The following is a 14,772-nucleotide window of genomic DNA, read 5'->3' on the forward strand; positions in this document are numbered from 1 at the left end:
CTGTAATTTCCAATTTCTGGTCTGCATTTCAAAAATTGGTGGTTCGAAAAACATAAAAACATAATAACTCTCACCGAACGTAATATCCTCTTTGGTTGGCATGATAACACCACAGAATCAGAAGACATTTTAAACTATGTCACCTTGGTGGCCAAGTATTACATATATCTTTTGCACTATCCAAGACAGCGGTGATGTACCCTTTGACGGCTTTCCTTCTTTACTTAAGAACAAATTAAATACTTCACAACGAATAGCAGTTAAAAATAAAACTTCTGACAATTTCAACAAAAAGTGGAAAGACTTTATTTGAGTTTTTTTTTTTCATTTTACTTACTTAGTCAAGTTATTAATTAATTTAATTAATTCTTAATTTAGTAATTGTTTCTTTTTTTTGCAACGTACCTACTCAAAATGTTGTACTTTGTAATAGTTTGCAATTCTTTTTTTTTTTGTATTTTTTGTAACACACATCATTACCTTCTGTATTACCTTTTGTATCTCCTTTAACTCTCCTATTATGTTCATGTTGTATTAATAATAATGATAATAATAAAATAAAATAAAACAATAAATAAAATAAAGTCAGTATAATCAAAGCTCCCCTTTCTTGTAGAAATGTCTTCAAAAAAAAGATTGTTACCCGATCACGTCTTGCCTCAAAAGACAACCAACTACCTCTCTAAAATCTCTATGTTTTCATTCTATCGTTCTAAACATAGATATTTGAAAGGCCTTCTATTTTATCTTAACGATTAAAAGAACGCCGAGAGCGAGACCAAATTGAAAAATTTACTCTCCCCCGCCGCTTTAGTGTTGTTCCGCTTACCTGACTGTAGAACAAAAAGGGCTTTTAAACACCCATTCTTTTTCAGCCCGATAGAAGCATTGTTACAACTTCTCTGAATCGTTTAAGAGCTGGTAGCCAGTTCCATCTCTCAAGAACTGGTGGGACGGATGACTCCAGAAGGTTTCTACAGAATTTTAACATATGAAAGGAAAATTGATCTCTGTGTGTCACCTCTCAGTTGAAAAATGGCATTTCGCTTCCCTGAACTGTCGGAGAGTGATTTAAACATGAGACAAACTTGGTGATCAAATGATAAAACAATCATTGAACTCGGTTGTCGCACAATATCGTGATTCGTCAGTGTCTCGCAGATCAATTATTTGCCGAAGCCGTAAATAAAAAAGATGACTTTTTTCTTTCACTGTAGTTTTCACGGCTGAGCGTGTGCGATCAAAACAGGTGTAAGTTTCGTTTGCAGAAACTGTTGCTTGGCAAATGTACTTAGATCTGCTTATGATCGACTACAAAATCTTTTGTTTCACGTTGCACCAGGAAAGTATTCAATGGTACAGAAACAGATAGATATAGCTACAAAATGTGTCTTAGTGAAAGCAGTTTCTTGTTTAATTTCAAGAGCTAACTGTGTGCTACCAGGAAATTGTTATAAGAATGGAGAGTTATGAAACAACTATTCAGAGGTACAGTAACAAATGCCTTTAAGAATAAAATGTGTTTGATCGAATGTGGTTTCCTTTTTGTTCAAAAGCTTGCTGCTGGCGCTTTCCTTCCATAACTTTAGGGAAGTCTCAGTCCTCGTCGCAGCATCCAGGCCCCACATTATTATGATTGTCGCGGATGACCTGGTAAGGATACGAAACACGGCTATAATGAAAAGGCACCTTTCTCCATTAATTATCAAAAAACGCATTATATCTGCAAAGAATGTCTCAGTGCCTTTTTTCAACTTAATAAAAAAAAAATTAAAGAGAAACAACAAGAGGGTTATAAATGTATTATCTGAAGATAAGAATCAAATAATGCCGATTAGCCTGAACCAAAAGATTATCAAGGTACTTACCTCGATAATCTCTTGCCTGTACCAGTCACCAGATTGCTCAAAATACCGAGAGTCTACCGGAACCACACGGATTCCTAAGATTTAGAAGATTAGTTTTAAATAGATTGTTCTAGGTTAACAGTGAATTATTGCAGATTAACGTTTTTGCAGTGTTTCCAATACATTGTTAGGGTGATTCCAGAAAGCTCATGCCAAAAAACCTTATTGCGGTAACTAAGCAAAGAAGATAGCATTTCCAGCGATCAGTCGTGGTTCAAGGTTACTCTTATCCCAGAATATTCCAGTTTCTAGAGGCATAGCCGGCGAGGCCTTGGGACGAGGAAAAGATACCAAGGTCGTGCCAAGGCCCCCTGGGCTAAGTATCTCTAAAAGAAACAGTAGACTCTGCGGACGAGATTCATCCCCAAACTGAATGCATGCTTAAAAAAGCGAGATGATACGCTGTTATCCTTTTCCCGTTGTGGACAATTTCCAAACTAACGTACAATAGTGATGGCAAATATGCCAATATGATCTGCAAGTTTATATATTCCATATTCGCTGGGTTAGTTGCATCTTATTTTTTTTCCTTTAGGGTTGGGATGACGTGAGTTTTCATGGCTCGTCCCAGATCCCTACGCCCAACCTTGACGCTTTAGCTAACAACGGCGTAATTCTTAATGGCTATTACGTGTCACCAATCTGTACTCCTACCCGGGCCTCGTTCATGACGGGTAAACATCCAGTCAATCTAGGTAAGTCACACTCGTACCTTTTCATCATCTCTACTTAGTAACAGAGCAACTTCTATGTTATATTAGAAAACAGTACTAAGAAATTACGCGCGCTGATTGGTTAAAAATGGTGTTTCTATTAAACTATTAGATTATGAGCTCGAGATTTCTATTGCGCGATAGAAATCGAGAGCGAATAGTCTAATTGTATTAGTATAAATCTACTAGTCGTTCAAAACTTGATCTAAATCCTCTTCGCAGACATATCGAAAACGCCAAGAAACGGCCGTCATTTTGTTAACAAGGGCACGCTATTTCGCTCCTCACTATCTATCACAGAATAGACGGTGAGTAGCGTGGCCAATCAGAGAACGGCATACGTGATAGAATGCTAGTAGATTTATACTAAGCCTTGATAGAAACACGGTACATGTTTTCTATTTCTTAACTATTGCGTCACGGAAGCACACGAGGAAGTTTCTAAAAATGGACAAATGCCGTAAAATAAACGAACCACAGGAAAGTGTTTCCACACCTTCCAAACGTCCGCGAGTGACTTGGTGGTAACAAGGGAAAATGATTTCCAGTTTCCTCTAAAAAGCACATCAAGGAAAAGAAAGGAAAAGAAAGGAAAAATCAGTTAGCGTGCCGCGATTATCGACTTAATTGTAGATTCTGCATTCTCACACAATCTAGTCCCATCCAGGTTGTCTGTTCGTTCATAGAACACTAGGGCAAATAGTTTTTTTTGCGTCTCACCAATAGAACGTGTTACATTTGTAAATGTAACATGTTCTATTGGTGAAACGCAAAAAAAAAAAAGGAACAGAATGTTTTTTGTCGAGGAGCTATCGGCCGACAGTTGCCCTGTGGAAATTTGATGTTCTTAAAACAAATATTTGCCCGAATATGCTAGTTTTAAGAACATCAAATTTACAAGGGGCAACTATCAGATCGACAGTTCTGACACTCTTTTGTCTTTTCTTCAGCGCCCCAGGTCAAAATTAACATTGAATTATTTTCAACTTTTTCAGTGGAAGCCGTGAAAGCCACACAATCTTAAATTTGAAAAAGAAAACAGGCAAATACGTCTTTCCATTTTTTTTCTTCCATAAGCCCGCTTGTTCGCAGAAATATTTTCAGGGACAAGTACTATCAGCTACTATCCATCCGGGTATTTTCCTCGAATGGGCACTGTAAATAAACGATAGCCTCTATTTGGCGCGAACGTATGCTAGGATATTTGTCCGCGGACATTATCTGTTCCGAGAAGCAAATAGTTTTCCGAGAGTGTAGCTCGAGGAAAACTGTGAGCTTCGAGGAACAGATAATGTCCAAGGACGAATATCCGAACATATTTTCACGCCAAATGGAGGCTATTGTTTATTTATAGTGCCCGTTGTGTTTATTATCCTTCACATCTTTTTTGTAACACGCGCAGTTTTGAAAATTAGGGAATATTTGGTAACGTGACGAGTTTAGACCAATAGCGCGCGAGCAACAATATTTGATGGATTATAGGGGCTGATAATGTCTCTCCGCCGATGAACACTATCGTGCCCTGTGATCAAGTTAAACCAATAAGAATCGAATAAAAGTTAGTAGTAACTGGTGAACTATAATGCAAAGAATAAAGATTGTTACGAGTATCGTTGTAGGGCAGGTTGTTTCCAGACAGAACTCAGGATCGCTGGTAACAGCAACAAACTAATTTATTTCCCTAAGGTACCTTCACGAATTTACAGCACTAAGCTTCTTCAAATTTGAACCAATCTCTCTTACAGAAGAAGCTCTCGCCCTAATATATATGAGGCTTAAAGTTCTAGAAACTTCTATCAGGAGCTAAATTAAGTAGTTTGACACAGTTTCTAATCTGAGTAATAGCCCTTTTCAAGGTTACCTTTGCTCATTTGCATTACAAGAAAAATCTAGCATGTATGTGAGGCAATTTCGGGCTATTTTGTAGTTTTAGCCCGAAATTGCCTCGCATCCACGTTGGATTACATTGTAATGCAAATGAGAAAAATTAGCCGTGAAAAGGGCTATTACATAAGGATTAGAATGCTCTGGAATGTTCTTATACAAATTGGTCACGGCTGAATGACTTCCGGTTCTAGATTGCTCTAGAACTTGACAGACAATTTTTCGTAACAGAGAGGTCTTTTAAATATATATTACTAATCATATGCGCTTGCCACAAACATTTCTCTCTGACGTTACATATTAGTTTTTACTGCAGCATTTTGTTGTGTTTCATTTCATTATACCGAAGAACATTCATCTCTATTTTAGTAGCTTCCACGCAGTTTTATTACCAAGTAAATATTTTTCGCCGGTCATCTCCAACTTGGTTAAAAAAAATCCTTGATTATTTAAATTTTGTACATTAACAGCCATAAAACGCGGCTGAATGAATTGCCCCAAGAAAATAACACAGTTTCGGGAAAAACCCGCCTATGTTGAATTAAAACAAGATATTTTCTCCACCATAAATGTGTTCATTTAAACAGGGATACAACACGGCACAATCTTTGCCACTCAACCCTTTGGTCTACCACTGGGCGAAACCACAACCCCGCAGTACCTGAAGTCTCTGGGATATACAACACGCGGCGTGGGAAAGGTATAGTCTTCAGCTGTACTTGGTAGTTTAATTAAATTTCACCCGAATCCTCTTATTGCTTATTAGTGAGAGGGATCCTTTCCAGCGACTAGAGGAGAAGACTAAGATCTGCCGCGACTAACCCATTCGCCACTTAGGAAGCGATAACAAACCAACGCCGACTTGAGTTCTTTACGGTTAGAGAATCTAGTTTCCATCACAACCTTTTCGCATGTCTTCTATGCAATGTGAAAGACGAGTCGACCAGCACGTGGTTCACAGCATTTTCTTTACCGGGTTTATTAAGATTGATTTTTTGTACTGCCCTTGATGTTTCAGTGGCACTTGGGCTTCTTTGAAAAGGAGTATACCCCAACATTCCGAGGATTTGACTCGTTCTACGGATACTGGACAGGAAAGACTGATTACTGGACTCACCGATCATTTGAAGACTATTGGGGACTGGATCTTAGAGATAACATGGAGGTACATTGCAGTTCGTTTTTAAAGCTCTAAGGTGTTGAAGAGGGAAAAGAGAAATAACCAATAGTAGAAATCTGACTCTTGTTCAGATTGTTCAGTTATATTCTGGACCAGACATCTGGGAGGCATGTGTTTCTCCCACCCACCCCCCCCCCCCCCGCCGTACAAAAAGGACGGGGGTGCTCGTCGTACCTTTTAAAGGTCAAAAAGTGATTTTGGTACCTCTTATAATAATAATAATAATAATAATAATAATAATAATAATAATAAAATATTAATATAGCGCCAATCCACTATTTGTCCATGGCACTTTATATTAAATAAAAAAATATTTAAAAAGCTAAAAAAGGGGAGGGGAAAAAAAAATTAAAAAAAGAAAGATGTTCAACCTCAACAGGTTCACAGCGGGAGCTTTTGCGGTCCCTTTTAGGGTATTGAGCGGAAACAAATATGACGTGAGATTAATTGTTGTTTTAGAATTGGTAACTCTATAAGGGGCGAAAAGATTTTCAAGCCACACCTATAAAGCAGGATCTTTGTACCTCTTAGAGTCTCTTTTCGAAATTTCCGACGACCATCCCCGCCCTTTTTATACTAAAGCCCCCCCCCTCCCCGGGGGTGTTTACCTAGTCAGTGTTGTATGACTCTTGAGACAGCGAAAAAGAGTAGTACTGATGTTTTATCAGCAGTACAACAACGGTATGATGTTGGAAAACTAGCGATTGCACTTCATATATTTAATATTACTTGTAAGCAACTGAACTGTTGTCAAACAGCCTTTCGTGATATCCGAGTAAATTAGATGGGAAAAGTATCGACTCGACTTCGATTGGACTGCCTAGCTTAACCGCCGATCCCGCAGGCATAAAATCTGTCCTGGAAAAAATATCCGGCCAATGCAAAACATTCCAATGCCATTTAAAACTATTTCAATGCAGAAATGTTTGTTTACACGGTTTGTTACAAATTGGCTTTATTTTTTCAGCCAGTCCATAACGAGTCAGGCCATTACAACACAGAGTTATTTACAGAAGCAGCAGAGAAAATTATTGCTGGACACAACCCGTCAACACCGCTCTTCCTGTACATTGCACATCACGCTGTGCACTCTGGAAATATCCAGGAACCATTGCAAGCACCAAAGAGGCTGGTTGATGTAAGAAAACTTCGTTTCTTCGGTCCTTTATGACAAAATAAGCTTGAGATCAGTATAACTTAAACTAATTACCTCCTTTCTTAACTTTCTGCAAAGCGTATTTTCTGATTCATTCGTATTTTTTTCTTTAAATAAATGTAGTAGATTTAATGGTTGGGTTCTGTTCGCTGACCCTGCACAAAATTACGTACAACTTTGTCTCCATATTATCTCTTTATCTTCTTCCTGTTCGAAATAACTAAACGTGACATAGTTTCGACTTGTGCAATGACTCAATGTTTTGTTTGTTCTTTGCTAGAAATTTGCATACTTCTCATTAGATGAGAGAAGAACCTATGCCGCCATGGTGGCTTCACTGGATGAGTCTGTTGGAAATATAACTAAAGCCCTTAAAACAAAAGGAATCTTTAACAACTGTGTTGTCGTCTTCACCACAGATAATGGAGGAGCACCTGGTGGATTTGATGGGTTCGTTCATTTATAGATCCATAAAAAGGTCTATGTAAAACAAGGGTTATCATGTCATGTCGCTAAGGAAACGAAATGATAAAGTAACGATTAGAAACAAAATTCTCACACATCTTCTGCGGTGACCTGCGACTTTTGTCCCATTTTATTGCTTAGATGTAACATTTTGTATCATTTTTTCATTCTTAACAGTTCCTATTTCATGGCTTTTATTTAGAAGGTGCCCCAATCATGCTGATGGGTGTGGTCAGTCATTTCTTAATTATAACTCAGAGACAGCAAAGATATTGCCTTGTTTTCATCGACTAAAAAATCACTCAGGGATAGAAATTGTAGGCAATTTCTTTTGGTTCACTTTACACTGGGTCATTTGGTAAATACATCTCCCTTAGACAGCTATCTGACTTCCCTAACGTCGCACAGTTGACGTCAAAAGCACTTCGTTCTTCCCTGATGTTGCTTCGAATATCAGCTCAGTATATGGACAGCTGAGAAACCAACCGTTTCTTTACTAATGTACTCTGCCACTTATATCATTTATGACGTTATCTTTAAATGAAGTTATATTTCAGACATCTACCCCCCCCCCCTCCCCGTATTAAACAAAACTAAAGGTAATCACAGTTATTAGAGATTTTATATTTCCGTCAACTGACATTTTGATTTCTTAACTCGAAGGAGCCAGGGTTCCAACTATCCCCTCAAAGGGGGTAAAGATACGTTGTGGGAGGGAGGAGTTCGTGGAGTTGCGTTTGTTCACAGCAATATGTTAGCAAAGAGAGGCTGTGTGAGTCATGACTTGATTGACGCCACAGACTGGTTACCAACCTTCTATCATCTTGCTGGTGGTGACGTCACAAAGATCCAGGACAAGATTGATGGGATGAATGTATGGGACACCATATCACAAGGCGCACCGTCACCAAGAACAGAGGTACATGTCAAACCACATACGGAAATTTTAGAACTCTTCGCAAAACGAGTGAAACTGTCTGCTAGAAGTTCCTGTTAGATATTAGGGAGCTTACGCAACGATGACGGCGACGCCGAGGACGACGCCTAGTAAAAAATGCATTTATATTTTACCAGCGAAATTCGCAGTTACCTACATCTGTTCAGCATGCCAATGTCTCTAACAACGTGCTCAAGCTAAATATGCAACGAGAGCGTTCAATTCCAAATGGAAATACGAAAACTTAGCCGTCGTCGTTCGCGTTCCTCGGACTACGCAGAACTTGGTCATTTCACATTGCTGTTTTGCAAAGGACAGCAAAGAAATGTACAAAGTTTTATAACGCACGTGCACAGCCATTGCCTTGCTCATTAAACTTTTTGTTTAGTGACGTTCTCGTCGCCGTCGTCGTTGTGGTTTGCTTAAGTTCCTTTTTATTATTGTCATCCTAGACACTCACTTTTGACGGATATTTTTTTTACGTCAGAACTCTAGATAAGAGGAAAATACCTCGTTATTTTGTATAACATCTTTCGCCTCTGCGTAAGTTGTAACGAGTTTTGTCATGGTTGGTTCTGTAACAAAGAACGGGACCAGTCAACAAATGCTCCTTTACCAGATCACTCTTTGTAGCGATGGATGTACTAACTACTTAATAACCGAGAGTGAGGTCGTTACGGGAAAATCTCAAACTGAGGTCTTGCCGTATTGACTGAGCGACAGCGAGGTCAATACGGTAGGCCGAGGTTTGAGATTTTCCCGTAACGACCGAACGGTCGAGGTTATTAAGTTGTTTATTATATGGCTCATGAATTAAAGGAAAGAAATAATTATTCGAGCGGAAGTCGTCAATTTACATCCGGCGATGCGCGCGTTTACCGATTCATTCATCGTCTCAAACCCAGGGCAAAACTACACAGTCAGTGAACTTCACCACTGTATTACGTCTTCCGTTAAAAGTGCACATTTCCTCACGGGGGAAATGATTGTCCCAGCCTCAAAAAGGTATTTTAGTATCGTGGTGCCACAACTTGATGGGAGAGGTTTTCCAACTTTTGTGGCAAAACGTCAACGCACATGGAAAAGACAGAAAGTGCTTCAAAATAGTCCAAACCAACGGCCTTTCGGTGAAACAAAATACTAATGCTTCAGAATGCACTGCTCAGAATAACTCGATCTTCGCATTCGCTTTCGACAACATATCTTGGCCTTCTTCATTCTGGGATTTATGGATTAACTTTTCAAGCTTTGTGAACGTCTAAAACTTCCTGCAGGTATCAGAAATACTGCTACCGACAGAAACCGCCCGATTGTTGACATCTGATGATCCTGGAAGCTGATTTTCACTCTCTTGTGTTGAAGCGAGGGAATCTATTTGATGAGAACTGAAACGGAGTTCAATATTTCGGTAATTATTGTGACTAAGATGATAACTTATAAGTTTCTTCGTGGTTTTCTGCTCAGGATACGTGACACATCTGCCGATGGTGTTTTTCATTTAGCGATTTTAGCTTTACTCAACACTCGGCAAACTTTGATTGCTTTTCACTAGTGCTCGCCAAGGTTACCGGTAAGTCAAAAACGACTTCTATATGAATTTTAGTAAGGAAAAATCCCTAAACTTTTAGCTACTCGGAATTAAATTTACCTCTCTTACTGTTTTTAATCGGCTTTCATCGTTTCAATCCACTTGAATTTTCCGAGCCGAGCTCTTCCTAATTTGCATAATCCGTAATCGGCCCGGGGCATTACGGGAGAATAATGCCCTACAATTCAGTGACAATTAACCAATCAGAGCGCGCGTTATATCGGCCACAAGCCAAAGCCATATAATAATAAACGTTAATCAAGGTTTTGATATTAATACTACTATCCTTACAAACGAAGATTTATAATTATTAATTTGGAATGTTATACTATAGCACCTAGTCGTCATTGAAATTGATTTTGATTTTGATTCTCTGGTCCTTATTGGTCCTGGAGACTAAAAATCCTTCCTTAGCTGTCAAACGTATCTTCCTTAGAGTCAAACGTATCACGCCTTCAAAAAGCTCAAAACAGTTTCCAGCACTTTCCGAGACGTAAATTTTGATGGGTCATTATATGTCCTCTTGATTAGTTGATGCTACAATCGTGGTACCACAAAACTGCCCAATCATCAGTGAGCACGTTGTTATCACCTTCGTGACACTATATGCTGACATATCAACAGTAGTACCTGTTAAAACACTCTCAATTTTAGCTTTAAGTACTTATATTTCAAAGACGGCACGGTAAAACTCTTGGATAGTTCCGGAAACCGTTTTGAGCCACCCTAAGCTGAGGTGTGTGTAGACCACGGCAAAAACACTGTTTATCTGTTTAACGGCTTTAATTTTGTAGATTCTTCACAACATCGACCCCATTCGGAAATTTGCAGCTATTCGTGTTGATCAGTACAAGTTAGTTATCAATCAGGATGCTGTTTTTCGGACCACATGGCATCCCAGATATGAAGTGCTCGACGAGCTGGGCAGTGGTGTGAGTCGTGCTGATACTACTGCTGTGGCTCATACGCTGCCTGGTGCTGTGATTGACTGCGGGTTCCCCAAGATCAGGGAGAATGACTCACTGCATTGTAATACTGATTTGTTTCCGTGTTTGTTTGACATAAGCAAAGGTAGCTAACCATATTTTTACTTATTTTGAAAACCCTCGTTTATTTCTGCTGTCAAAAGTGTAAATTTTCTTTGCTCGCGAAGTTATTCCGTCAACAGTTGAAGTTTTTTTTTTTCTATTGAGTGATATGTCAGTTATGGAGGTACGCCTGAATAAGATTTTTTCCACGTCGCGCAAATCTCGATGAAACAAACCGGAACCACTAGGGACCCCACTCACTCAGCTGAAAACCAGACCGCTGACATCGAGGGCAATCTCTTGGACGATGTTGAGTTTACAGCCATTCAGTCAATCTGTATTAAGTTTTGGTAAAACTACCCAAGTAACGACATAATGCTCTCTCTGTTTAAATATCCAGACGTCAAACCACAGTAACCTCTCCAGTTATGTCTTAACGGTTTCCTTCGCCTGTTATATCTACTGAGCTTATCCAGTCGATTTTTCGTCTTTCTTTCTAACAGATCCTTGTGAATACGAAAATGTTGCACATTCTAACCTCGCGGTAGTACGAAAGTTAGTCATCAGACTTTTGGACCACGAAAAGAAGGCCCTTCCACCTTGGTATCCTCGGAGGGATTCTCTCGCTGACCCTGCTCTACTAGGAGGCTCGTGGGGTCCCTGGAAAACTATTGACAGTTACATGTCACAGATTAAAGATCAACACAGAACTGCATCATACACTGAGAATGAAATAAAGTTTAACGACAACTCTAAACATCTGAATGGATTCAACGCCCTTCGTAATATGACAGAACTCCTGAAAAGGGAAAACACTGTAAGACACAACAAAACCGTAGCGAGAAAGTATCCAAACAAAAAGTTTCAACTTCACGACAGCGGAAGTTAATACCTTTTAGCTTGCAAAACATACGAACAAAGTTTCCAGACCCCGCGATCCATTTGGCTAGCACCAAGAATCGAGGGCGTTCGGTCACCGCTGATAGAAAATGCGCAGGCTCTGGGGACGAGATCCACTTGCAAGAGCGAAAGGTTGGCAGAGTGTCGGCACGAATTTTTCTTTCATAGTAACCGTTTTATTTAATGTATGAAATAGATCTATAAGATTTATATGTCCAGACCTTATCACAAGTCTCCCCACGTTAGCTTGTGTAACTCTAGAATCGTGCAATTAAAAATTTCCGTTTTCCCATTCCTCGTAGTGTTCAGTCGTTATGTTAAGATATTTTCTGCGCATTTGTTTAGACCACAGCTCTCTTTAACTCACCATATACCATATTTCCATCAGTTTTCCAGATTAATAGTGTTAGGTGTATTCCAATAGCATGTTTACTAGTCTTATTAAGGTCTGCTTGGTTTTCAATTTGGTTACTCGGTCATGAACGCTTCCTAATATAGGAGCGAAACATAAGCAACAATGCCAAAAGCACTATGTGGCAGATCCTTGTTGCTTGATCCCAAACAAAAAAATATACTTCGCGAGATTTAAAACTTTTCTCAATATGTATTGGTGCAACCTCGTTCCCAGGGTCTCTCATCTTCCCGCCCCCAGGATTATTTTCAGCTCCAAAAACATTAAACAAGGCCACAAACGCGACCTAACATATCTATATGCTGGTTGGGTCATACAGACGAGGCACCATTGGCAATCTTACTGGAAATAATCAAACATTTCTGATACAAATTGGCTGAGATATCTTTCTTCGTCATATTTATCAAAATTTGGTCGAGTGTATGACGTCATAATTTGGCTAATTTGCATATTTTGAAAACTTGAATATCTCTGGAACGAAAAGAGATATTTGAAAATAGTAAAACGGATAATTTTTCTTCTTGTTCAAAGTTTTAAGGTGATGAAAACTGCATAATTCAGTCCTTGAACTCTCCCTCACCGCCCTGAAATGGACTGGGGTGCTCGTCGGAAACTTTGAAAAGAACCCCTTAGAGGTGCCAAGATCCTGTTTTGTGGGCGCGGCTTGAGTGTTTAGTACCCCTAAGAGGTACTAATTCTAAACAGGAACCATAATCGGGGACGGAGACCGTAAGCGCGCGCCATTTCTAGTAATGGGGTTGTCCCCATGATATGGGACAATAATTCTATTTTTAGAACAAATTGCACCATCGCCTGCGACACACGCGCGTACATGCTGCGAGGATTTTTGCGGATGTCGCGCGGGAAAAATGGCCTCCGAAATTCCCGAAATTGTTCATGTTTTTGGCCCACAACTCAACCCGTTTACGTCTGTTGAAATTTTGCTTAAGTATTTTCGTCGTAAGCTGCTCCAGTTTGAGTGAAGTAAGGCAGTGTCGAATTTAGGTATGTTCCGCTGTAAGCATATATATATCGCTGACCAAGTTGTGTTCCGACAGATGCTTCTTTTACATGAGTTATACATTACTCCACTTTAAATTTGACATATGTTGAAGATGAACAGCTTTTCCATTACACAGTAAAAAACTAGCTGGATATATTTAGATATAGCAGAGCTTCAGGACTTCATAGTTTCCTAGCTCCTCTTGCCACACGCTTGCGAGGAATTTGTCAGTCTATCCCGACCGAAAAGTAAGACAAAATAATTGCTAGTTTGAGTTTCGCTGGAATTTTAAGCAACGCTTGATGTTTTATCAAGGCCCAATAACTTTACGTCCGTAGACACTGCTCAGTTTTATTCGTGCAAAAATCCAGTAAATTCTCTGTTGTCGATGAATGAGAGCGCCCGCCGATGCGTGTTTTGTACAGTCAGTAAATATGACAAATTGTACTTCCGCCGCCCTTTCGTGTGAAAGCGTACATCGAACTCAAACAATAACTATAGTTTTTAAATATGTTTACGATTGATAAATGTTTGCGAACATATTAAAAGCTGAGCTGAAAATATGTGAATAAAGCAGAAATAATCAGCAAAGTTACGATGACGCTTTCTTTAACCAACTTGGAATAACGATTTCGATTTTGTTGATCGAGTTTATATCAAAACTCCTTGTCTATTTTCATTTTCGCAGCGTAAAACTTCACTATGCTTATGTTGAAGAAACATACATGATGTTAGTAGCCTTTTTTGCGTTTGTGAAATTTGTTACAGCATCTCAGCACAAAAGATAACGAAAGAAATCTTTGTCGAGATTTGTTGACAATTGAAAGCACCGACTCGGACTTGAAAGTGCACAAGCTGCACTATGCAAATGAGCTAATTGTACGCGTCAGACTTTCCTTTCAAAAACTTTTGCAAACTCACCAAACAATGCAAGCAGAAACAATAAGAAACCATCGAAACATTTTTTGGTTATGATGAACCATTGTCTGAGAAACTCACAAATTAACTCGATACCAGAGTAGAGAGTTTTCTTGCTATATTCTTAAGTCATAACAAACACAAAAACATACGCGTAAGCTTACAACTAGCGTTAGCAGATCTTATTATTCCGTTCCCAGCCCGAGATTGAAGTCTTGTTTTCGACCCTAAAAAACCCACCTTTTCCGTTAGCTCAGAGCATAAAACTACATATAAGCGCCCTGGCTCGTTTCCCTGCCTTATTCCTTGCCATCGCTGTGAAAAATGCGCGAGAGAATCTCTCAACTCTCACCATTTGATCACGCACGCGAGAGCCCGACATGTGCGTGAATCCGCGCGGATATATGACGTCAGGATGGCGCAATTTGTTCTAAAAATAGAAAAATTGTCCCATATCATAGGTTCGCGCGAATCCCGAGACTTACGGTCTCCATCCCCGATTATGGCTCCTGTTCTAAAACAATAGATCATGTCCTGTCATTTTTTTTTCGGCTCAATACCTTAAAAGGTACCGCAAAAGCTCCCGCTGATGATCTCTTGAGGCCGAACACCATAAAAGGTACCAAAACCGCGTTTTTAACCCCTGAAAGGTACGAGGGGCACCCCCGTCCTTTTTATTTG

General features: G+C 39.4%; 1 protein-coding gene across 1 annotated transcript; it reads left to right on the forward strand.

The window, feature by feature from the left end:
* The first annotated feature begins 1,827 nt into the window (after nt 1-1,827).
* LOC145501397 (arylsulfatase B-like) lies at nt 1,828-12,744 on the forward strand. Its single transcript, XM_081480882.1, has 9 exons — nt 1,828-1,860; nt 2,443-2,602; nt 5,092-5,204; nt 5,523-5,669; nt 6,652-6,822; nt 7,121-7,290; nt 7,948-8,224; nt 10,625-10,901; nt 11,362-12,744. Exons 1-9 carry the CDS (start codon nt 1,828-1,830, stop codon nt 11,745-11,747), a joined length of 1,734 nt encoding a protein of 577 aa, XP_081337008.1. The 3' UTR covers nt 11,748-12,744.
* The last annotated feature ends 2,028 nt before the right edge of the window (nt 12,745-14,772 follow it).

The sequence above is a fragment of the Orbicella franksi genome, chromosome 10 (genome assembly GCF_964199315.1).
Source record: "Orbicella franksi chromosome 10, jaOrbFran1.1, whole genome shotgun sequence".
NCBI lineage: Eukaryota > Metazoa > Cnidaria > Anthozoa > Scleractinia > Merulinidae > Orbicella > Orbicella franksi.